This window comes from Drosophila biarmipes, chromosome X (genome assembly GCF_025231255.1).
Source record: "Drosophila biarmipes strain raj3 chromosome X, RU_DBia_V1.1, whole genome shotgun sequence".
Lineage (NCBI taxonomy): Eukaryota > Metazoa > Arthropoda > Insecta > Diptera > Drosophilidae > Drosophila > Drosophila biarmipes.
In genome coordinates this window covers 4,903,140-4,929,530 of record NC_066611.1, presented here as the reverse complement: position 1 = coordinate 4,929,530, position 26,391 = coordinate 4,903,140, and the positions used below count along the sequence as shown (strand labels likewise).

The following is a 26,391-nucleotide window of genomic DNA, read 5'->3' as shown; positions in this document are numbered from 1 at the left end:
TTGTAATTGTTGTTTATAATATTTGTATTATTCGTATTCTTGGTTTTTCATTGAATCGAAATGCATAAACGTCTTGTAAATTGTTGTGTCTGTGAAACGCTTAACTTTAGATCGGTTTATATTGTATATGGATATATATACTATATATATATATATATGTAAATATATATAAATGTAAATCATCTGTAACCATTAACTGCATGATGACGTAGCTGCTGCTGCGCATGGGCACCCGCGCAAAGGCAAAAAACACGCGAGGAAGAAGCGGAAATTGGAAAATGGCAAGAAAACGAAGCCAAGCATGCTTTTCGACTGCTCGCCAAGCATGCTTTCTATACCTCTCGCTCGCAAAAAGCAATGCTGCGTGTGTGTGTGAGTGGCTGTGTTCAAGGGTGCCTATCAACTTAATTTGAATTTGTCATCGACTTTTAACTGCCCTTCTGATTGCTGCTGCACTTTTGCCTAATGCTTTCGCCTTATGCTTTTTCTTGTTTTTTTCTCTTTTTTTCTCTTGTTCGACTAGCTGCCGCTCGCTCTTTATCTCCTTCTCTTTTTTTCTCTTACTTGGCTTATACGCACGACTTATCGGCCAGAATACAAGCTCATCGATAACCAATTGTTGCCCAATTATCGATGTCACTTTCTATTTGCAAACTAGTAAGTCACAAAAGCGATTACCGATTAAAACTTCGTTTGAAAATTGAGAACCAAGAGTTTAACACCCGAAAAGGTGGACTAGCGATACATTTTTGTTTGCCCACAGGCCGTGCGTATAATCGTAGTACCAACTTCGACCCTTAACTATTTCAAATATATATATATATGTGTATATACGTTCTCTTAGGCGTATGTATGTATATTTGTTTATAAAGTACTTCAAATTGCTATAAGTTTGCATTTTGTATTACATTTTCTTTAAACTTTAAATTGGGGTTGTTTGTTGTCTTGTCGAATTTGAAAAATTGTTTTTTTTTTGTTTTTGCATGCTGCACAATTGTTTGCTTTTTTGGTTTCAACATATTTTTTTTGTTAATGGTTGTAAACGTTATTTGGTTTAATTTTCATCATCTTGTTGTATAATTTAAACTTAATAGTTAATTCACATAGTTCGGTTTTTATTTTTTTGTTGTTAATGATTTTCCCTTATCTCTTATTGTAGAATATAATTATTTTTGTTTAAGAAAACGTTTTGCCTGGCCTTTTCGGCTGCAGGCGGTTTTTGTTTGTTTAATTTTTTCATTTTATTAAATTCATTTAATTAAATTACTTAACGCTTATAGAAAAAGGTGTAGTAAACAATAATGAAGTAGAAACAACAATTTAGTTTATAAATATATATTTATGTATTTATATTACGTGTGTTGCTGATTGTGTGTATATATATATGTATATATAAATAGTTTACAATAAATACAAATTATAAAAAAGATAACAAGAAATATAAAAAAATGTAAGAAATAACAAAATTCCCTTTGCACACGTAAATTACATCATCTTTAGTTAGGCTTCATTACTTATCCGCTCTGTTCATACTCGTATTTCCCCCATTTAATTTCTCCTCTACATCTTTTATCTCATTGACTTTAAAAAGTAACTAAAATTCCATTAAGTATAAAAAGGTTTTGCACGCGACAACGACGCGACGCAGGCGCAAATGCTGGAGGGTTACAGTTAGAGGATAGCGGGAAGGAAGCCGCCTATCGACGCGCCTTGAGATTCGATTACCCCGATAGCTTCGATTAACGATTAGTTCGATTGCTCGACTGGTGGCAGGCTGGAGGTGGTGGGGTGGCTCAGCACTGGCGCCTGCATCGCTGCGGCCCATGCAAACGTATTAATTATATATTCAGCTAATGACTACGACAAAGATGGCACGTATATAAAGACCACATACACAATCACCAGATGAGAGAGAGCGTGAGGCGACAATGGCGACGATAAACGATAACTGATCGACTCAACGATCGGCGATCGGCAAGGGACGATCAACTTTGAGTTGGATCGCCGCCCCGCTTGTTGGTGTATGTATGTATATGTTTAGTGGGTGTGGTGTTCAGTGTTTAATGTTTGATGTTTGATGTTGTGTGTGCGAGAGAGAAAGAGTCGGATAGTTAGATAGATAGAGAGAGATTCAGTCGTTTCTTGTTCTTGTATTAAAATATTGTAGTAAAATATTGTTGTTGCTGCTGCTGTTGTTGTTGTAGTAGTAGGAAGTTGTTTCATTCTATTATTTTTTTTTCTTGTTTTTTTTCGGTTTGAGAAGAAGTCGCCGCAGACGCCACACAACGAAAGTAGTAAAATTTCCTTTAGCTTTTGCCTCTGTTTAGATGCTAGATTTAGTTCTCTTTAGCTTTTGTCACATCGTTTGGTTTGACTTTTCAGAGATTAGAATTGGTTTTCGATTCGTTTTACAATTTGTTAGCAAATAATTAAAATTATCTAATTTGCTTGATTTAAGTTTTTTGGTTTTTAATCGTTTTTTTTTTCCTTTTTTTTAAATCGGGGGAATGCGCGCAACTTGCAACTGCATCTGTCTACTTCTTTGTGTCAACTCCTTGCCAAAAGCCGGGCGCTTCTTAAACTTTTGCTTAGCTTTTACATTTGCTCTTTTGATATAACGTTGCACAAAATTTTGATATATATATATATATTTTTATATATATAATTCTATAATCATTCAACTTTATAATTAGCTTCCATTTTACGGGGGGAGTTTTTTCTCATGGTTTTTACTTTCAATTGTTTGCATTTAATACCAATAAGTACTCGTTAACGCTTGCTGTGTTGTTCTTGTTGTTGTTGTGGTGTCTCTGCTCTTGATCTTGATCCCTACTATCCTCGATCAACTTCGCCTCCTCTGTATATTGTGATCCTTCAATTGTATGTAAGTATGCCCAGTTTGTGTCTCCTTTGAGCCGAACTTGAGACCATTCCTCTGCTCCAAACTGTTAAGCTGACTCCCTCCCTCCGTTCGCTGCTTAATTGTCGACTACTAACTGACATTGCTGCTCCTCCTCCTCCCTTTTCTCCCCTTCCTCCTGCTCCTGCGACGATCCTGCGATCACCTGGATCCAGGGACCCATCGATCCACCGCCCCATCGATCCGACTATCTGACTAACTTGACTTGTTATTTAGCTGTAGCTGGTGATAACTGACTTAGAATTATCCATTGATTGAATTCGCATTTGCATTGGCCGCTGCTGCTGCCGCCGCTGACAGTGATTTCTGGCCCTCCTCCGCCGGCGAGGGCGTGGCATCCCGCCGCGGCGGCATCCGTTCGTTGACGGCATCCAGGCCCTTGGCCTCCGCGAACGAGGTAATCTTGTGGTTGGGCGAGAAGCCCTGCATGGCGTTCTTGAGCGACTGCTTGCCGCCGGATAGGGCGCCGAGGGGCAGGGCGCCCGTGGGCGTCAGGCCCTTCAGCTGCAGCACCGACTCGGACTCCTCGCGCAGCACGGAGAAGACGCGCGCCATCTTGCCGATGGCACGGATCTTGTTGCGGATGACCTCCTTGCGCAGCGCCGCCTCGTCGTCCGAGAGCGGCTCCTCGCTCTCCTCGGTCATGAGCTCGTCGTCGGAGCAGATGTTCAGCACGTTCACCAGCATCTCGGTGACCTTCTCGCCCACGAAGGGCAGCGACCAGGTGAACACGTCCATGAAGTTGGGCAGCCAGTACGGGTGCGGCGAGCAGTTGAACTGCCGGATGTTCATCACGTTGTTCTCGTACTTCAGCACCGCCGCCTTGTTGTTGTACACGTCGAGATAGTTGGGCGCCGAGAAGATGGTGATCAGCGAGGGGAAGCCGGTGGTCTGGCTCTTGCGGTACATGCGGTAGCCGGCGTCCTGCGCCTCGTGCGCCCGGATGATCGACAGCAGGTTGTTGTTCTGCAGGAAGTCGCAGCAGGCGGCGTAGCTGTAGAAGTACGAGCAGCCGCGCACGGAGTTGTGCGTGTAGAAGTCCGAGTTCTTCTCGTTGCCAAAGTCCTCCAGCGGATCGGACCACAGCAGGTCGCACATGGGGCCGAAGGCGGGCGGCTCCTTGAAGCGGTCGAGCCGCCGGATGTCCTCCAGCTCGTGGATCTCGGGCGACAGGCCGCCGTGGACGCACAGGAACTGCTGGTTCATGAGCGCCGCCAGCGGCAGGCAGTCGAATGCGTCCATGCAGGCGTCGTACACGCGCTCCGAGTACTTGATCTTGCACTCCTGCTTGAAGGTGAAGTACTCGGTCAGATGCCGGCACTCGTGGTTGCCGCGCAGCAGGAACAGCGTCTGCGGATAGGTGATCTTCAGCGACCACAAATACAGGACGCACTCGATGCTGAAGTAGCCCCGATCGACGTAGTCGCCCAGGAACAGATACTTGGTGGTCGCCGGCGAGCCGCCGATCTCGAATAGCTTCATCAGGTCGTAGAACTGGCCGTGGATATCGCCGCACACCGTTACCGGCGCCTCAATGTCGATCATCGTCTTTTCCGTGCGCAGTAGCGTGGCGCCCTCCTGGATGATGCGCAGGGCGGCGCTCTCCTCGATCCTGCCCTCCAGTATGAAGTGCTGCTTGAGCACGTCGTGCTGCGGCTTGCCGGTTCGCGCATCGAAGACATCCGCGCAGGTGAGTTTGCGACTTGGCGGAAATGGCACGCTGTCGATCACACGCTCCTTTGTCGATATTGTGCTGCGCTTGGTGGGGCTCGATGGTCCGCTGCCGCTGCCAGTGCCGCCCTGCCCCTGCTGTTGTGTGCCCGCCCCAGCTGCAGCGGATCCTGCTCCTCCGCCACTGGATCCGCCCGATGTCCCCGTCGTCGCCGCTGCATTCTTGTTGTCGTGTGTGTTGTTGACATTCGCCTTTTGATTCTGCTGCTGCTGGGCTGCGGACTGCGACTGGCTGCTGCTGCTGTTGCTCTGCGCCGCCGGCGAAGACATGGTTGCCCGATCCTCCGACTGGCCCGCCTGCGTCCTCGACTGCTGACTGCTCCGGAGTTCCGCCGCCGCCGCCGCTGCTGCTGCTGCTGCTGCTGCTGTCTGCCCGACTGGCTGGCTAGCTGTCTGGATGTGGCTTCCCACCTGATCTCGTGTCACTGCCCCAGACGCGCCAGCTTCTGCTCCACACACACCACCAGGTGTTGCTCCTTGGCCCTGCTCTGTGTTGTCCTGGACTGCCTGGGATTCCCTCACTGGCTGCTGTTATTCCTCGTGATCTGCAATGAGAAATGGTGGAGCAGCTTTAGCATTTTTATTTATATTCTTGTTGGCGAGCGCATTACGAGGTAAAAATAATAAAGGAGCCCCATTCTGAAATGTATATATTTATATTCTTGTTTTTTTCAACCCGAGCATCTCTGATTCAGATACATTGTGGTGCAGTGGCTCATAGCGGTAATAAAAGCATCACTGTGGGGAAAATAATAAAAATATTAAAGGCTCATCACATCATACGATTTAAAAACAGGTGAGATTACAATATATTTAACGAGTGGAATTCGTTTTAAAGAAAATAAACAAATATATTCGAAATTAACTTTAAGCTTGACAGCTTCCCATTAAGCGGGCATTGGGACTGCCGCCACACAAACAGTGCCCAAAGAATCGATAAAAATCGATAGCATGACATGTTCTGTGCAAATTACTCGCATAATTACCCACTGCCGCCGCCACACACACAGTATACAACAGCTTTGCCGAGCAACTCGCCCAATGAACTAACTAAATAAAATATTACAAAATTCCCATTAACTTGACCGCAACTGTAATGCTCACAGTCACAACTGGCAGGTGTGTGGGTGGCCTGCAAAAGTTAAACAATTGCCCGAAATTGCAGCAGTTTATTAGCCAGAATTGAGGAAAGAAAATCATTTCAGCCAACTGCAACAGTAAATCACAAACCAAATTAGAATTAGGAATTATATTATTTATACAGTTTTTATATACAATCCACAAACGAGAAGCCTAACATTTTCTAACTTTAAGAATGACGGAAGCCAATATCCAACGTCAGAAATACATTATTCATATTATTTATACACATTTTAAATGTCAATGGCAGTAATAAAACAAACTGCAAAGGGCATACGAAATTCTGAAGGTTAACACCAGCCACAAATCTTTAGGGAGTCGGGTAGTATTTAATTTTAGCTTAGGGGTGCAATAATAAAAAAAAGCTCATGATCATTTTACGAATTACATACAGTTTTTAAAGTAACATTTTTTAGAGGATTTCAATCCAGTAACTTGAATTGCAGTAAAAAACATCAACATTATCTAAACATTTTACAAGCTTTAGACTAGTGACGAAAGCCACTTTAAAGTGGTCAGGGTAGAGTTTTTCTGGATTGAAAAGCAATATAATTTATATTAATCGAAAATATTAATGTGTAACTATAAAAGAATACGCTCAGGCTGAAAAAAAAGCGACGAAACCCCAAAAGTGTTGGCAGCTTGTTTTTAAATTAAAAAGCTTATAATGTATTTTTTCTGCTTAGAATTGTGACGAAAGCAATGTCAAAGATGGTAAGATACAGTTTATTCAGAACTGAAAAGCATAACATTCATGCATGGTTAAATAAAAACTAGTGACGAAAGCCACTCAAAGTGTTCAAATTTTTACAATAAATTTATAAAAGTATTCCCAAATATAAAATAGAAAAGAGGAAGTGATGAAAGCCACACGACGGGTGTCAAGTGACAGTTAATTTGTGCCCTGATTGCCAACCACCTGTTTCGCGCATTTCGACGTTTTTGGCATCGTTTTGGCCTTTTTGATTTATTGCAGTGTTTCGCAATGGCAATAAAAACAAGAAAATGCACACACATTTTTGTACTTGGTAGCTGGCGAGCTAGCTGGCTGGCTGGCTGTCGTTCCTCCTTGCACAAATGCAAATATGTGCAGATAAATTAGAAAAATAATCAACGCCGTCTGAATAAATATAGCGCTAACAATCATCACCGCAGCGGTTGCACAAACAGACAGCAACACTGACTGACTGACGGACGGACAAACACAGTAACTCCTACCAGTCTGCAAGTGACGTATTGACTGACAACTGCAGCGCAGCCAGTGGTAATGGCTAAAACAATAGGGCCAGGCCAAATCACGTGCGTCCTGCCGAGCGCCCATTTGAAAACATTACCCATCCGCCCCGTGGTTCGCCCCGACTCGGTTTGCACACATCCAAGTGCACTGTTACAAAACAGAGCAGCTAAGTTCATGTGAATATTAAACATTTAACACTTTAAATTAGTTTTAAAACTACTAAGGTTTGGAAATCTCTTTTAAATGTGCCTAAAAGTATGCAGTACATAAAATATATTCGACTTTGCGAACGATTCACTGTACTTTTAGGTTTAAAATCTTTTGTATCATATTTTTAGACACCTAAAAATTATATTTAATACTGTTTTTAGAAACCTATTTATTGCTTTACGACATAAAATGTTTTAAAGTAGATGTGATTAACATTTTTCTAATAATTTCTAACTAGATAGAAATATGTTTGTATTAAATAAGTCAATTTACATGTATTTAACATTTGTTTTTATACCCCATTTCTTCAGTATAGCTTCTAAATTAAAGTCGGTTTAGCTGTCTTTTCCAAACTGAACAGGCGATGGAATGACGCAGAAATAAACCTGCCGACTGCTTCTAATTCAATGAAAATCAAGTTGCCGGTATAGCTTAAAAGATCGAAGTCGAATAACACTAGTTTACAAAAAAGAAACAAGCTCTTTCGGATTTTGATTGAAAACTATGACAGTTTTATTGCATTATTTCAATTACTTTCCAACAATGTTAGTTAACGACTCGATTTCATGGTTGGTTTCCCTGGCAAGAAAAACCATTAAAAATCACTCTTTTTTCAATGACAATTACAACCGAAAAGCTCATTACAAACTTGATGGTTTGCAATTTTGTAGGTGCTTACTACGAGTAAGTGCAACATTGAAATATGGGCCAAAATGTTTTGTAAAATCCATTAATATCAATCGAGATTTGACACATTTTTGGGCACTCCAAAGACAAAGTATTTGATATGCAAATTCATACATATATGCTTTGATGTACAAACAAAATGACTTGAGTGTGTGTGCTGATTTTTAAGTATTAAACAAGTTTGCAAAGTGGAGAGAACAACATTTTATCACTGCTCACACAGCTAATTTCAGGCATACATTCCATTTGTTTGCTTATTGTTGGGTTTTTATTGCTTTGCGCATACTTTTGCGTTTACACGATCGCATCAACACGCCCACTACAAAAAAAGAGAACATTCCTTGCCGAACGTGTCCCCCCATCTCCTACACTCAGAAAAAAAAGGAGCCCCTCCCCCTGATTAAAAATAACAAGAAGAAAATAATTGGCAAGACACAGCGACCAGAAAAATGAAGTGGCAGCAGAAATACTGTCAACTGGGCTAATGCAATATTACTTTTTGTTTACTTCCACAGAGATTGTGCTACTTTTCCACCGATATCGCGACTACAGTGAACTCCCGAATAAGTAAACACTGGATTATTTCTTAAATATATAATATTTTTGTTAGTTTAAACATTAAAGATAACCCCAATTGATCCAAAAAGCAATACATTTTGTCACTTTATAACAATAATCCTAAACCAATTTCATATAACTACCTGATAAATAAAAATCTGGTATTTTTACAGGGCTTATGCCTTTAGAAGAAATGGTATTTTTAGAACTCTCTAGTATTTCTTAAAAAATCGAGTTACCACACCTACCAAAAATATATTTTGCAACCTTTACATGCAGTGCTACATGATATGATAATGAAAAAGGCAAAAAACCGGTATTTTTACAGGGCGTATGCTTGATTTTTAGAACAAATGGTATTGACAGAAGATCTCTACAGTTTCTTAAAATATATTAGGCGGTTTCTAACCATCTAATATAATAAAAGCTTATGCATGATAATGAGAAAGACAATTACGCAAACGATTTCTTTTTCTGACTTATATGCGACTCTGCCATGTCTCGAATCCATTATCACGTTGAATGCCCTAGATAAATGTGAAAGATTAACTATTCCAAAAAGCCCTATTAATCTACCAAACAAAGCTATGTAAAATCGAATGCAATCCCTGCAAATTGAATTATTGTCTTGCCAATAGTCCTAGTCGAACGAATTCTCAATTATCTATGAGCAATTAGGGTGAGAAAAGCCCAATTGCCCAATGTGAAACATTAAAATTTCAATAATAGTTTCCCATCAATTAATTTAGAAACCACTTAAACAACCGTGTCTTGTTTCGTTTAATACCTTAATTGATAGCTCATAAAATGTTACGGATTTTATTGAATTAATTCGGGCTGTCAGATGAACGATGTGCTGCTGCCTGGCTGTGCACTGCACGTCCATATTGGAGGGGCTCGTCCCCAACGTGCAATTTATGTGTTACGTCGTACACACATTAATGTGCATAAATGGGCATGTCTTCATTTTGTATGAAGCCCGGCTCGCCTGGCGGCGTAATTATATCAGCACTCGTTATTGGAATCTCCCGAGTGCAGTAATGTGCTGCGGTGGGCGCCACAAATCGGGGAGAACCGGTGTCCAAAACCCAGCTAAAGTGTGGGAGAAAGTAATTCAGTTCAGTTCAGGATCGCAGAGTCTAATCCATTTCGGAGGATACAAGATTTTGTTAACAAATACTTTCCTTTCCATTTCAAGAATAACTATTCTCAAGTAAGTAAGAAGAGTTCTCAAATTAAGAGCAAATTTTCTAATTTCCGAAATGGAATTACTGTTCTCGGTTTGCTTTACTTTCGACTTTAAAACATGGCTCATCTCCAAAAAAAAAAATCAAGAAAGTTTTGCTCTTGAATAAGTGAGAAGACGCCTTCTCATATCAAGATCACATGATCTCCTTCATTTTTCCAAATTTCAGGCTGTGAAGATTCTTCCACTTACTTGACTTTGTCATCGCAATTACGTCTAAGCCGAAACCCATCAGAGGCTTTAAATGCGGCATTCAGGCACAGAGGGACATTAAAAATTTAGGGGGCCGAATGGCGTAATGTGGAAATGCCGTAGTGGTGCATTGGAATGGAAGGGCAATGTCACATCGGTGGTTTTGCTGCTCCGGCTGGCTGCGCGGTCGCTAATCGAGCATTTGACGCATCAAATTGAACGCGAGCGCTTTAATGGATATGCATTGACAGTTGCAATAAATTTGCGCCATAGTTATTAACCTCAATTTTAATGCAAATAAAACAGTTTGACCGCGTAATGAACACAGCACACAAACAATGATGGCCGCACATGTTTGTGTTTTTCTTTCAATCGCGCCGTGTCAATTGTAATTTGTGCTAATGTTTTTGCTCAATTTATTGCAATAAATATATTGGCACGAGTTTCTGTATGTGCCTTTATTAAATGTCGTAAAACCGTTAACGGTTGACATTCAGCAATAAATTTAGTCAGAGGAATTTCCACTGAGAGGCCAAGGAATATATAAATTGACTTTTAAAATACTGTTTTAAAATAAATACGATTCTTAATTATCGGAGGTTTCAAGAAAGCCCTTTTTATCGATCAACCGTAATCGATAACTTTATCTGATAACCTAGCGATATATTAGCGAGCGATATATTGACATCCACTTAACCTTTTTAAATCGTTCCCTTTATCTGTTGGAAAAGCACAAATGCCAATTGTTTGAACTTGACATTCGTCGAAAGAATAATTGGCCCGATTTTTCACTGTTATCGCGAATCTACATAAGTCCTTGGGCCAATAGACTGAATAATTCACATACTTAATCGATAAGATTGGCGGACACTCAATGCATTGAATGCGTCTACTCCAAGCGAAGCGAAATGAACAACGGCGGAAAATAGCAACACCGGCTGGTAAAAACAATTTGTTCAGCCCATTAAGTTGGCATTTAATAGCCCACTTGGCCTCACTTATTGACGCTTTGTACAGGTGTCAGTCCTATAGAGACAAAACTTTTTCCCTGCCAGTTCTCGCTGGCTTTTATTTTATTTCACTTTTTCTGTGCCTTCTGTTGGTCGTTGTTCTCGTTTCGCTTCTTCGGTATTTATTTTTCGTTTTAGACGACTGCTAGGCGGGGTTTGCGGTTTAAATTCTGGCAGGCATTTTGTTTCGGTCGGTGGTTTATATCATGCGATAAACATGTGTGCCAGGTCTGGCCAACCGAAAGACCCGCCCGAAAAGCATCCAACCTCCAACCACCCACACGTTTGTAATATTTCGTCTGAAACTGAATCCATAAATTCGGTGTTCTGTATTTTCAATGTTTATCCAACAAGTAAATACATGCATGCCTGCACCTTTCGCGGCGATTTCGATTGTTTGTATCACCATTGGCGAATCGTTCAAATATGTATATATGCATGATCTCTGCTTAGGGTTGCCACCGTCACAATTAAAGCGGCCCCTATCAGTACAGTCCCGGGCCCTATGGCTTAATTAAAGGCAACAACAAAATGTGTAAATATTTATTGTTGAATACAGGAAAACAAATCAACCGATCCGAGCCCAGCAGCGTTTAATTAAAGCGGGCAAAGTGTTCTGTATTTGCTTAAAACTATTTGCGAAATGTGGCAAAACTAATTAAAAAGTGTGTCGAATGCCAATGGCAAGAACAAAAGGCGAGACACCGAACCAAACGAATCGAAAACCCAACCAAACCGAAGCGAAACGAAAAAAAGGCAACTTAAGAGGGGCACAGCACAAAAAGCCAGCCGTTTGTTTCCATGTTTCTGTGTTTGCTTTGCGGTGTCTGGTAAAAAAAAGAAGTGAAATATCAACATTCGACAAAAACCGCCAACAACAATCCTTGTTTGCATTTATGAACAATGGAGCGTTATTGAAAAAACAGGGCGACATGGCCGTAATATTTGAGTTCGATTTGCATCACAAGTGGAGCACTTTGAATACTTGGTGCCATGAGTCTCAACTAAAAGTAGGTTGCAGTTCAAAAGCTACTTATAAATTTGGCTCTTATTTAAAGGGTATTAAGCTTAGAGAGATCTATATGCCGATGCCTATTAGCTGTTACGTAGGCTAAGAACACTTATTAACACTTAAAATATGGTTTAGCTTGGAGGCCCAAGCTGTCAGAACTGGTCTTAAAACCAATAAATAATGGTCAACCTCCTTCCTATATATTTTTATAGGTATTTCCTCTTTTTCTACAACTTTTAAAGCTCGAACGGGATGAAAAGGCAACACTGGCACTACCCACGCGGACAAAAGCTGGCTGTCACAGCAGCCAGTGCGAAAATGTTATGATATCCTCGTTCGCCGTTCTTGCATTTGCATTTGCATACATAATACCGCTTTCATGCGCATAAAATGGCTTAGCAATTGTTCTTATTCATTTTTATAAGCAAACATTTACGTGTTATTCTTTGTGTTTATTTCTTACATTTTTTTTTTAACTTTCGTATTATAGCATCTATTGTCTCGTGTGTGGCATTGTTTTCCACTGGCACAGCGCAAACACATGGAGGAAAAACGTTTATAAATGGTAAATTATTCAGCTAAACTGTTGGCTTTTGTCGCCTGGATGAGGGAATCGCGCCAGAGCGTTGAAGGGCCAATTTAAATGATTTTGCCCGGCACCGTGGTCCAAAGTTCTAGAAGCCAGAATCTATGATCTAGAATATTCAAGACCCTTTATTTTTCGCCTGTTGAACCCAAGTGGGTACTACACGTACTACATACATTTGTGGCTTGGTTGCGTGCCTATTTGGTTTTTCCCCTTGGCTTAGTTGTGTTGTTGTTCTTGCCAATTAATTATAATAATTAAGTTAGAAATGCGTTGCGACTAAGCAACAGTAACAGCGGCAACAGAAGCAGGGTGAGATAGTACAAAAAAAGGAGAGAGAAAAGAACCCGCGAGCGACAAAAGGAAAATGGAAATGTTTGCTTTCTACACGCAAACGCATTTTACGGCCGAAGCCAATTTGCCGGGCAATCCTTTGACGTTGCCTTTATGGGTTATATGTATGTATATGGGATATATGGGGGTCGTGGTGGGTGGGTTGGCTGGCAGTGGGCTAGAAAATGTTTGCACAAAAAACCGCAAACGGAAAACGCTCACATGAGCACACATAAATATTCATGCAATTGTTTTCCACGTTACGCAGTCGTTGTCGACAATGATCATGTTGTACGATGATGAAGTCACGTTGTTGCCAAAAGAGGACAAAAAAAATAATAAAAAAGGCCGAAACAAATAACCCAAAAACAAACAGCCCCCCATGCACATGTCTCCCACAAGAGAGCCCCAAACCAGCCCAACCAGCCAAACACCCACCCACTCGCACAAACACCCAAAAACACACTAACGCACACTCGGATACACACGACAGACAGCGCGACGAGTAAAAATTTTTATTTTCACATAAACAAAATGGGGAAAGAAGCGAAACACATACGGGCGTTAAAAACATATTTGTTCGAAATTTGAAGCGATTTTATATTTTTCCCGAATTCTTTTTCCTTTTTTTTATGTAGGCGGGGGTGAGCTTTCTCTGTCTCGTTTTGTCGCTAGCAATTATTCTACACGCTGGTCGCACGCCATTTGGCCAATTTTTACCGTTAGAGCGCAAACAGGGTGTACAGTTACCCGAGGCATAAAGCCCGAAACATACACATAAGCACACGCCAAAAACACTGGACACACGCACGGAAAAGGCTACAGTGGAAATCGCTTATAATAGATACACACATCATACCTTGTCAATTCAAAGAAAAAACCTTAATGGCAAATACACTAGAAAGGAAAGAAAAATCTCTAAAATTGTTGATTCAATAGGTAATACAACTGATGATAAAACAACACTAAGGACTTGTACTCAAACTAATTGAAGTATCAGTAATCAAGAGTGGGTACTGGGTATAACTTGAATGAATAAATACTAAAAAAACACCATATCGAACTAAAAGAAGAAACAAATAATCAACTTAACTTTACTTTTAATAAGTATATGTAAAAAAAATTCCATGGTAAGGATATTCCTCCCTTTTTCCTACCATCTTGGACTAGAGAAGAAGATAAATACCCAAATAATGTTTACTACTCGTAAAAATAATGTGCTATTAAGTCTTTTTATCAAAAATTTCCAACATAATTCTTTCGAAAACAACATGTGACACATCTATTCCGGCGTTTTAGAACTTGCTTTTCGCGTACACTCACGCCATTTATCTTTCTAAAACACACATTTCACGTACAGATTTTGTTCAAGTAAATGTTAAACTTAATTTATCGTTTCTAAAGAGCACGCGAAAAAACGAAAAGAAAAAAATGAGTCCAAATCAACGCCTCGCACTTTTTTGGTGTCCGTTTGATTGACAGCTCTCGGACTCTAGACTTCCCCCCAAGACCCCAACGCCCCCAATTTATCTTATATCCAACGCACCCCCAACCCCTCCCCCTTGGCGGCTGCCTGCTCCAATAACTCAAGTACTTTTTTCACTTTGAGCGATTTTTCATATCCTATGTGTGTAGATATATGTATATTGTTTGTTTGGTGCATGAAAATTGTCGCACAGCGAGATTATTTTTGGCAAATTGTATTCTACTGGCTGTTTTCCTCTATTACTGCTCGACCTAATTTTAGTGTGCTTTATTTCATGTGTTTTCTGTTTTCCACCTCGCTCTTGCTCTGGCTTTTGCTTCTGCTGTGCTTTCCACCCGGCAATTAGTATTAGTCTACTGCTTGCTGGCTGCTCAACTGGCGGCGGTTTCAAGTGGGTGGAGTGGGCGACCGGGGGTTGAGGTTCAAAGGCAGCTGCACACCGGTTCAGGCGAAGGTGTGCAAAGTGGCCAGCTAGAATGCGCATGCAATTGTTTATAAATAAATCCCTCCTATTAAGCTGTCTCTTTTAATATGCACTGCATGCCTTAGTCGGTGCATGCGATCTGGCTGCTGTTACTGGTAAACAACACCCCCGAAAATACCGACGCAAACCACAAATGATGTTCCTATTGTTCAAATGTCCTGGTCCTGTCTATTACAAAAGGCTCATTCATATGGTATTGATTTCATGGTATTCTGATTATCAAAACACTATACAAGCAAGAGAGCACAGTTTAGTCTAATTGATTCAAGGGACATTGTATGCCATGGACTGTTACTGTCCCTATCTACTCTGTATGCCCTTGTGAGTAGATTACTTATTTTAACTAGATGCAAATTAAATCGGTTAACTTGATATTTTTTTAATAGTAATTCTGATTTCAAAATAGTTTGCAAACCACAAAATTCAGATTAGTTACTTGTTAAGTCAAAGCTACTGAAATGGATTCATTTAATTTTCTTTTAGCTACTACTGTCCTTATCTACTTTGAATGAAAATCTAAACGAACAAAACTGTATTGTTTATGTTGACCACGTGCCATCTGCTTACTTAACTTGTTTAGTGACAACTGCTAAAATGTGTAACACAAATATATTAGTTAAATTTTCTTTTTTTATTTGTATCAAGTAATGTCCCTATCTACTTAGCATTAACCACAAATTACTATGCAAACTGTTCTCTAAGCAATCTTAATCAAATAATGATCAAGAGACCTTAAAGTTACTGGGTAAATATGATTTCGAGGACGGAAAATGCGGCTTACTAGCAGTAGTAGTAAGTCGACGCAAACAGCTGATGTGCGTATCGTGACCACATTTAAGCAATCAGCTAACACATACGCACGCAGGGAGCGCAAATCTTGTAAAATGCTTCGCATAGGTGTCAACGACAGCAACAAATTACCTATAAGCTATTTAAAGGCATTAACTTTAACGAGTAACCGTAAAATGCAACATCACGTATACGCACGCACACGCACATGCAAGCGCACGCTGGCAAAACGGAAAGAGACGGCTAGCTGCGGGAAGAGAGAGATGGCGAAAAGGACATGTCATTGACAAAGCCTGGGAAGGAGAGCGGACGGCCAAGGCAACGTCATCATTACGATAACCATTATCCTTCGTCGCACAGTGGCGGTCATAAAAACTGCAACAGCTTAGCCAAATTTTCTTCTTTGGCTGTTTTTTCTAGCGTTTGTTTTTTCTTCTTCTTTTTTGCCAGTTTTGTGTGTGCAAATTTATGCAAAGCAGCAAACAAAACAAAAACAAAGGCAGCTAACAAAACCAAAGCAACCGCCTTTGTTGCTGGCTAACGGCATTGTTTGCATGCTGAGTGCACTCACACAATCAAAGCGAAGGGAGGCCAAAAGGAAAAGTAGCTCCGCCACTCGATGGCCAAGAGCTGAGCACAAAATCAAGCGGCATGACCAAAACATATACCAAAAAAAGAGAAAAACATATGAAAGCAACATTTAAATACCCTCACGAATTTTAGAATAAAAATTCAAGAGAAAGAATTACAAGTCAAGACTTGAAACATGGCAGATTTGATAATAAATTGTAATATATAATATGAAGTATATTCTAAGAATTTTAGCACGAACAGAAGGATTAAAGCTTGATACATAACTTTAATAATTAGTCAAAAAAAATATTGGGAACCGGTGGATTTGTACCCTTTTTTTCTTACCAGAGGCAGTTAGAACCATTTTAACCATCTCACTAAAATAAAAATGCTTTCTCCTCTGAAAGGGTATTAAAATGAGAGGAACAACAACACTCTCCAAAGTTTCCGTCATACAGCATAAAATACTTTGGCCAACAACTTTGCAAAATGCTGCCAACAAAAAAGGTTAAGTAGCACAAACGCAAAACTTACACAGAAAAGCACCAACACTAAAAAAAACAATAACAGCAACAAGGAAGCAACTTTTTACCATGCACACGAATGGGTTAAAGCCCACAATGAGCGAAGGCCAACTCGAATACCCTTACTTAATAAGTCAAATATTTGCCTTTTTGAAGAGGATTTCTAATTTTCAGTTTAGTTCGAGTGCGCAACCAAATTTCACAGTTCTTTTTAATGGTACCCAAAGGGATGTATAGAAACTTAAATGCATCGTTGAATTGAGATGTAGATATTCTGGCTCTCGTTATTCAAATATGCGTACTTCTTTTGTTTGGTGAGGTTTATGGGTCTTTCAATGTGAATACCATTAATATGGGATAACGATTATTTGAACACGGTGGATTCGAACACGGTTTTTGTTACCAGAGGCATAAATTTCTATTGATACGGACAGCCCAGAATCCTATCTATATTTAACCATCTCACCTTACTGAAAATGATACAGTTTCTAACGTTGGCGTTGCAATCTACAGGTAAAATCATTTCAGATTTTTGTTGTACAACTTTGTAATTGCAGTTAAAAAAAAAAAAAATTAAGAAGACGATTGAAACTTTTTTTAAATCGCTTTTAGTAAATGAGATTACGAAAGCGTTGTGGAAGTTTAAGAAACTTTCTTAAAACCAGTAACACCATGCTTGTTCCGACTATTTTAACTTATCTTTTTTGCCCTAATTTGCATTTTTAAAAAGGTTTTAACGTTGCAACTGGCATATCGCCATACTTATTTAGGATATTTTTTTGGATTTGTACGTGCAATAAATCCTTGAGATGTTCAGCATAGTTATTTAATTTTAAGTGCTGCGAAGGTTTAATATTGGCAGAGTGAATAACATAATCTTTAACCTGGATTCCCTTTGTTCGGAATTCTCGACCCACTCACACACATACACACACACACACACTCTCACAGTGAGCCCCAGAACGGAATTCCCCAAGCGGTTTTTGTTGTTTCATTCATTCGCGTTGCGGTTTTTATGACCGCCAGTGTATGCGTAAAGTAACTGTAACGGAGCTCCGGGAGAGTGCGTTAAACAGAGAGGAAGAAGGGGAAGCGGGAGCAGGAGCAGCTGTTTAAAGTGCGAGGCTGAAAGCGAAAGGGCGAAACAAAAGCAAGCAGAGAGAAAACATACACACACACACAAGCACACCCATACATGCATCCACTCAGCAGGAGATGAAGGAAGGATGGGAAAAGTCGCTTTTGAATATTTAATATTTATAACTTGAGCAACGAACCGAGAGATGATTTATATCCCCACCGGAAGCTAATCTCGAGTTGGTCTAACTGGGACAAGGGAGAGGGCTGTGCACAGGGAGTCCGAGAGAGAGAGAGAGGTAGCTAGAAAGAGAGAGAAAGCAGGACAGTGGAGCTTTTGATGGCGCAGCCATAACGCGGTTTGAGGTTATGTGCGGTGGGGTGCCCAGAATATAACGCTGAAATATGACACACCGTACCCACTACGCACACGGAAAAAAATGGCCTGCCTTTCTCGCGGAGTTTCTAAAAAGTGAATAATCTTTAAAAAAAAAAAAAAGTACGAATTATAAGAAAATCAAACCTAAAGTTTTAGATTCCAAAGCTTGACTTTTCTACCTAAAAATGCAATTCCAAAACTGAACACCGTTTGGAGTTTCGTTTTTTACATTGGACTACATTCGTAACATTTTTTTCTGTGCAGCTCGCAGTATTCTGTATCTGTGGCTGTGTGTATACGTAGTTTAAAGCATGTTGCACCAAAACTCCAAATAAGTATGCTTTATCGATTCCCCAGCACAGCAACACAAAAGCCGAAATCCAATAAGACCGGAGAAGCGCGCGGATTTCGTTGGGATTCAACTTAATTTCGTTGCCGTTGCGCTGCCTTGAGGGTTACGAGGGGTTACCGAGGGGTGAGGGGTGATTGCCTGGGTCCTGGGCTCTGGATCCTGTAGCTTCCTCCTGCAAAAAGTCAACCCTGACCGCTGTTGAGGCGCATGCACGAACCGAGAGATACGATACAGGCACATTTAAGGCCCCAACAAACACAGGCACAGGCGCAGGCACACACGCACGCACGCCCAGGATCAGGATAACAGACGTACGCAGTCACTCAGTTAGTCGGTCATTATGACGACAACGAGGTGGACGGGGACGTGGAGGTGGACGTGAAAGTGGATGCCTACGCCTCCCACCGTTTTCACTGTTGCTTTCGCCTTTGCCGCTGCCTTTGCTGTTTCTGCCTGCTTGCGAGTCCTGCGTCCTGCGTCCTTAGTCCAGTGAGCTGTGTCCTACGTCCTACGTCCTGTTGCTGGCGTACACGAGCAACAGAACAGAGCAACACGACAGCACAACAGCAGTAACAACGGCAGTGGGGACAAACCAGATACAACGGCACGCCAATAAAAATGAAAACAATGCAACGTCCTCGTGAAAGGAAAACACCAAAATGCCTAAGCAAAATAAACGAGATGGGTAGCTACATGTGTATGCTCGGTTGGTCGAGGGTTTTCTACCCTCTCTGGTTAAAGAAAAATTAATTAGTTAAGTAATTTTTTCACCTGAATGCGCAATCATGTTCATGAACACCACATTAGTCTGATTTGCAATTAATAAATTGTTTTACTTCAATATTGTGGGCTACAAGAATAGATCAAAAACATTTAAATCAAAGCAGGTAGTAACCATTACAGGAGTATCGTTTTAGAAGTTCCATCACCATAGATTTACCACTGAGAAATCAATTTTGTACTTTTTGCGTTGCCAACTCGCATGACAAAATGATACCAATAAAAGGTTTAAAAGGTTAATTGACCAGCAACGATTATCGCCATAAGCCACAAATTAATAACAATCGTGACTGGTAGAAAATAAATATAATAAACCAACCAAAATTTACAGTCGAATTCCATTGTTATATTTCAGTTTCCTTTGTAATTCTAAACATATAAAATGTTCTCCCAACGATATTTCAATGGAACTCCAAGCATTTGTACTGCTTATTTTCTGAAAGGCAATTACTGCATTGGTCCGATACAACTTCATTTGAAGTTAATTGATTTTAAATTGAGCAATTAATTGCTTTTAAAATACAGGCAACGATTTGAATTGCTGCCCGAAATTCGAATTTTAACTTGGGCACTTCACAAGGGCCAACGTGAATTTCCTTTTATGTTTATTTTTGTTAGTACCTCCATTTCCACCCCTGCCTGCTCCCTTCCGACTTTCATCTCCGCGTATCCTTTTTCTTGGGCCCCAAACGTCATCTGCAGCGGAAAAAGGATGCGAAGGATGGAGCCGAAACGGGTAAATATGCCAAGTACAATGGGGCGCAACGGGGTGGTGGGCACAAAAAAGATGCTGATGTCATTGACAACAACAGCAGCAACTAAAAGCAGGCAGAGGTTTCGAGAATCAGGTGGCCGCATATGAGTTAACACAGGTGCAAAAATCAACTCGATATTAAAACCAAAATAATCAGGTCATAGCAAAGCCTTAATACATTTTGATTTAAGTTATGTTGTGTTTATTTAACAACTTCTTTTTACGTAACACTATGGAAAAGAAGTCCTGGGTTCAATTACCACTGCTGCTCTAGATTTTTTAAAATAATTTGTTAGCTTAATAAATTGGGTGTGTATATATGTATTGGACTTTTCAAAAATATGGCTTTAGCATTACTGGAATGATCTAAATGAAATGAAATCTATAATGATCTATAACATTAAATTTAAACTTTGCAATTTTTTCTTTGTAGGAGTTCTTTTCTGCAAGTCCATGCTACCGTTAAATGTTTATGAAAATGTTTTACAGCTGAGTTTGAAAACTTTTCGAAAACGCAAGTCAAGGATTTCAGCGGAATCAAGGCTCTATGTTTGAGCTTATCACACCCACAGTGCGGTGGGGCTTGAGAGAGAGAAGGAAACGGGGAGAGAAGGGTGGTGGGAGTGGGAGTGGTAGAGGGAGAACTGTGTCAGCGTCTGTGTGCGCTATATACACATGTATCTGTGTGAGCTTAGGTTTTGGCTTTAGCTCGGGCGATTTGTTGCGTGCTTTGCCGCCGCCGCTGCCGCTGCCGCTGCCTCTGCCGAAGCCGGCAGAGTTGCCGTGTTGCTTGCTACTTTTTGCGAGCTTTTTCCTTTTTCCCTGCGCCTCTGCTCACACGCACACAAACACACAGCGGAGCAAAACGGATGTATGTGTGCAGCACTACACTAAAAGTCAATTGACCCGAAACTGTTGGGAATAACTGTATATGTGTAGGGTACATACAGCTGGAGTCGCAATAATAGCACAACCCACCGCCATTCGACTTAGAACGGTTGCAGTGTTATTTGCTAATTTACTAACATATTAACGGTAGCTTAGGTAGAAAAATGGTATAAATATAACTAAGATTCCAAAGCGCAATGTTTTTTAAAGTTGTACTAATAATAACAAGTAGGGATTAAGACCCTATATGTGCATGAAAATTGCTTGGAAAGGGAGGCATTAGGATAAACTACCCCCAAATAAAATCCTGGAACCGTCGTACATTTATCACCTGTTATTACTGGCTTACTCTGCGTATACGTGATTTTTGTATTACATAATTCTCTATAGATGTAACATATTTTTTAAGGGATCACACTCAATTGGTATTATATTACATTCTTTAGTTTCATCAAATGTTTTTCACATTGCCTCCCAAACCTATAATAAATTAATGTTTTTTATATAGATATATAATTTTGAACACAACTGTGGGAACAGTACGCGAAACGTATGCTTGGGCATGCCAACAAAAATATTTGCATTCCGAAGCAAACAAACGCTCCTTTAAACTTTACTCAAAATGCAAATGGGTTAAATTAATATTTAATCTAAATTTCGAAAATTAATAAAACGAGTTCGTTCATGCAATTCAGGTCATGTCGTTCAATGGCCATTTCAACGGGGAATATGCAAAAAACATATGGATTACTATTAAAAAACGTTTTCTTTGCCTATTTTTATGAGCTTATAATTGTAAATTATAGTTCAACAAAAATCTAACGAATAGGGCAGAAGTTTGGTTGAAAACGTTTTCCATAGATAATACTTTCAGTACTTAGAGATGGCTCCGAAGATTATTTCAAATTCAGCTATAAATACAAAAGTTGTTAATGTCGCTGCCAAAATATGTATTAACACTGTTAAAAAAGCATTACCAACAAGCAAATAAAATGATAAATACGTCTTGAATTCCCGCATATGTATGGTTTATTGGCCTGCTTTATTGCAGTTCAATAAAAGTTTAAACACTGACGTTATGGGTTATTGGGCTTTTGTTGGTAGTTGGCAGTGCTAACGACCATCGTTAGCTCGGACATGGCGGCTAAATTTCTCCAAGTGCACTGTATGTGCGATTGGGGACCCAGGGCAACTGCAGCCGACTCGACTCCTGAGTTCACGGAAGATTTCCACCCAGTTCTGTGGGCTTTTTTAAGCATTTTCCCTCCCCTCCCCATGCCTGCGCTGTTGTTATGTTCGCCCCCTCTAGCTGTGCTATTTTCCGCCGTGGCGAAAACTCGGGCGCAACTCTCTGTACTTCCAATAGTTTCTTCTGCCGCCTTCGCTATTATTAGCGCAATTTGTGTGTGCTCGGAAGAGCCAGCGCTGCTGTGAAATGCTGTGTGTTGGCCGGTGCCTTAGCCCTACTGTTCAATTTCCATTCTTTGCAGTGGCTATTTACTTGTGTTCTCATGCTCTTTTCCACCCCCCACCCATCAGTGGGTGGGCCGCCTGTCCTGGCTGCTGCGCTAGTGACTCACTCGCGCGGCGCTCCCACGCAGCCTCGCGCTGCCACCCAGCTAATTGTCGGAAACAATCTCGAAAGTGTCACCTGCGAGCTGCAACGGCCGAGGTTTGGCCGGTCATTAGCGCACTCCGCTGCTAACTGGTAAATGGCAGCTCGTAAACGCAAGCCGCGAGCCGCGAGCCGCGAGCCGCGAGCCGCTTAGCCGCCAAACTGCATATTTGCATAGGTAATCGCCCTATCGACAATCGGCCCAATCGCCGCAGTGGATCGCTGCGGGGCACTTTAAAATGACACAACCGGAACTCGAGTCGAACCCTCCACCTCCACCTCCACCTCCGCCCACCATTCGCCTCTCGCCACCCAAACTGCCACGGCCAGTGCTCTGGGATTACGCTAAAATTAACGCGATGTTTATGCCGCGCACTCCGGAATTTGGCGAAAAACAACGCACACCGAGTTCGGCAGACGCACCTGTTCAATTGAAAACAATCGATTGGAAAACCCGAGCATGGGCCAGCATTAATAATACATAAAAAGAAGAATCCCATTCTGAAACCAGCGGGGGATCTGAAGAAATATGCCAGGAGGCAAGCAGACTTTTCAGAACTTAAAGATCCCCATGGAACAGAATGATTCGAGTGGTTTGTGAGCCTGTCGCTTTGAATAAAGTATTGAAAATACTTTCTAAAAATTATGAGTTGGACAAGCGCCATTTATTGCAGGGAGTACAGGGATTATGAGTTAAACATTTTTATAATTTCAAGAAATTTTTTTTATTTTTTATAACTAACTAACCAATAAAAACCATGTATGCACCTACTAATACTGTGAAATAGACTAACTAAATCAATTATAAAGAAGGCACTTGACTTAAGAGCATTAAATATATAGTTTTGAAAATTTATTAAAGGTAGGAGAGGGATTCGAACCTGGAACTGATTCGAATGGTTTGTGAACCGCTCGCTTTGATTCAAGTATTTGAAGAACTTTCTAAAAATTATGAATTGGACAGGAGCCATTTATTGCGGAGAGTACAGGGATTATCAGTTAAATTTTTTTTAGAATTTCAAGAATTTTTTTTTTACTTTTTTAACCAACTAACCATTAAAAACCATAATACTGTCAAATAAAATAACTAAATCAATTATAAAGAAGGCATTTGACTTAAGAGCTTATTCTTGATAAGGCTTTTATCAAAGGTAGCAGAGGGATTTGAACCTTGACCTTTGTAAGTACGGTCCTATTTCTCAACCTTTTTTTTGATGGAAATTTAGAACTATTTTTTGAAGGCTTGCATCGCTAGAGCCTACGTGGGTTATCCTATTCTTGTCGTTTTGAATACTGCCCATAGTTTGACGCATAAACCGAGTGTTAGCCAGGTTTTTCAGCACACACACTGGCGACAGTTGTGGGCGGGCGGACTTTTAATTGGGGGGGTGGCGAATTCGGAATGGCGGAACGTCGATTGCGAATCGCTTGGAACGTCGATGGGGCAATTATTCGATGATTGCATTGGACGCCCCCCGCAATTAATAATGAATTGCAGCAGTTCCCGGCACAAGCGCGCCACTTGGCACCTCCTGGCCGCTCCTCGTGGGAATGGCAGCAGCTTGAGGGGATTGCGAAGGAGTGGATGGAATGCAGGAATGCGGCGATGCGGCGATGCAGTGGAGGTCGATCAGGGTGGAGTGCAGCAGGGGGTTTTTGGGGAATCATTGGGAGCAAGGAGCAAGGAGCAAAAGTGACGAGATGAGCCTGGGACCTTGGGCCTAAGCTCTCGGAATGAAAACACGCGCACAGTGGAACCTTGTGGCATGTCCCTGGAGTTGAGAGCTCAGCTCCGGAGTCGAAGGACAACAAATAGCAGGCAGGCTAACGGAGAGAGATTTAGCTGGCGAAGAGAGAGCGCCAGTTGGACAAACAAATTTCAAAGCGGCACAGGACGAAAAGCATCTCAAAAACTACAAATATTTCCGAAGACATAAATACATAGGGCCCGAGTTCAAGGCAACCCTCTGCCACAAAAGTCTCTTGTTTCTTCTGAACTAGCTTAAAGTTTGGTAGTGTAACATTAAAAATTTGAGAAATCCGCTTACGGCTTGTACCCATCAACAATAAACTAATATCCAATGCTATTATCAATATTAAATTAACCTCCCACTTTTCTTGCTGTGCATGCGACGTCGGCAGCGACTGCGCAGCAGCAGAGCTGGGCAAAAAACAAAAAAGGAGAGGAAAAAAAACAGAAACACACAGACACACATTGGGAAAAGCGAAGGAAGAACCGTTATGTGCTGCTGCCACAGCATGAAAATTTTCGTAGCTTTTGCTTTGGTGTCCTGCCGCTCGCACACACACACAGACCAGCACACACACACACGCAGGCCAGGACGAGGAGAACCGTAATTTACGTGCGGCTCTCTCCGAGAAAATCTCTTGTTTGCACACACTCACACAGGCACACACGAAAGTTTTCTTGTTGAATTTTACTGATATTTCCATTTCAGCTGCCTTCGGCAGCCTTTTACCGTTATGAATTTTTTCACTTTTTCCTTTGCTGGCTTTTGCACACGAAAAAAATTGGTTTCGGGGATGTACGTACGCAGCCTCAGCTGAAATTTCATCGCTTTTCACCGCACACACACACTCCAAAGATGACTAATGAGAGAAAAAAATGTTGCCTATATACTTGTGTAGCATATATACACACACACACACACACGTTGTGTGTATCATGTATTTTACCCGTTGCACTCGCGTATTTTCGCTGTTTTTTTCGATAATTTTCCTTCTTTTGTTGCCAAAAATCGACGGACAAATTAATTGAAACGCTCAGGTGCGGACATTGACATTGCGCTTTTCCTCCTTGTTTTTGGCCCGTTTAATGCAATTAATGTATGTATGCACACACAACAAAAAAAACACTCACGTCTTGGCCCGTTCCTACTGGAACATGTACACACACACACAGCTGTATGTATGCATGTGTATATTGGCATATGTATATGCGCGCGTGTGGCTGGGCCCGTGTGCGTGTGTTTGTTGGTGGTTTGAAACGGCTCCAAGCCTCCCACTTGCGTCTGTGTGCGTGCGTGTGTTGCACAATTGTGGGGGCGGGGCGCAGGCGGAGGCGGTCGGGGTGGCGGGATGCGGGGGGTGGGATGGGGAAAATAGCACGAGAAAAAAAACAGAGACTGCTTGCATTTACCTTAGCTTCGCTCTAGCTCGAAATTCTACTCGTTTTTTCACTCGACGACCTAAGCTTTTGCCTGGCTCTTTCTTTATTTGCTTTTGCTGTTTTCTTTCGAAATGCACACGGGAGAAGGCGCTGCGATATCTGATTGGAGCGATTCACACGGAGATTAACGAGTGCACGCGCGCAGGGCAAAAAATCGCAAATGAATCGCAAGTGAATGTTTGCTGAATCCGAATTTGCACTTGTTCCGTGGGCTAGAGGTGAGTTCGAGGCAAGAAAACATCGCTTTTTTCATCGCACTGCTTGACGTGGGCAAACGTAAGCAAAACGTAGGCAAACGTAAGCAAACGTGAGCAAACGTAAGTGTCACTGTATATTTTAACAGCTCTGCTAAGATGCATCAAAATCTAACTACGGCAGAGGACGGGCAGCGGCGCGGCTGTTAAAATCTAAAAAGCGAGATGCAAGATTTCTGCTCTCGCAAACAAACGTAATAATCGTTGGATACGATTGATCTCTAGAGGTGGAAAACATCGGTATCTTCAGTAATGTGCTTGGCGTAAGCAAACGTAAGCCAACGTAAGCAAGCGCAGGCAACGTAGCAATCAGCGTAAGTGTCGGTAAAAAGGTGACCCAACTGTTACACTCGATATCGCTCATGGCTTGAAAATATGAAAAAG

General features: G+C 41.3%; 1 protein-coding gene across 1 annotated transcript; it reads right to left on the bottom strand.

The window, feature by feature from the left end:
* Nucleotides 1-1,319: 1,319 nt before the first annotated feature.
* On the bottom strand, nt 1,320-25,993 carry LOC108032964 (serine/threonine-protein phosphatase 2B catalytic subunit 3). The gene is made up of 2 exons (XM_044093450.2): nt 25,724-25,993; nt 1,320-5,196 (listed from the first exon to the last, which is right to left on the bottom strand). Exon 2 carries the CDS (start codon nt 4,919-4,921, stop codon nt 3,164-3,166), a length of 1,758 nt encoding a protein of 585 aa, XP_043949385.1. The 5' UTR covers nt 4,922-5,196; nt 25,724-25,993; the 3' UTR covers nt 1,320-3,163.
* Between the last annotated feature and the right edge of the window lie 398 nt (nt 25,994-26,391).

Bases quoted from the DNA above. Each gene is read 5' to 3' on its own strand.
- LOC108032964 (XM_044093450.2), bottom strand. From the start codon at position 4,921: ATGTCTTCGCCGGCGGCGCAGAGCAACAGCAGCAGCAGCCAGTCGCAG.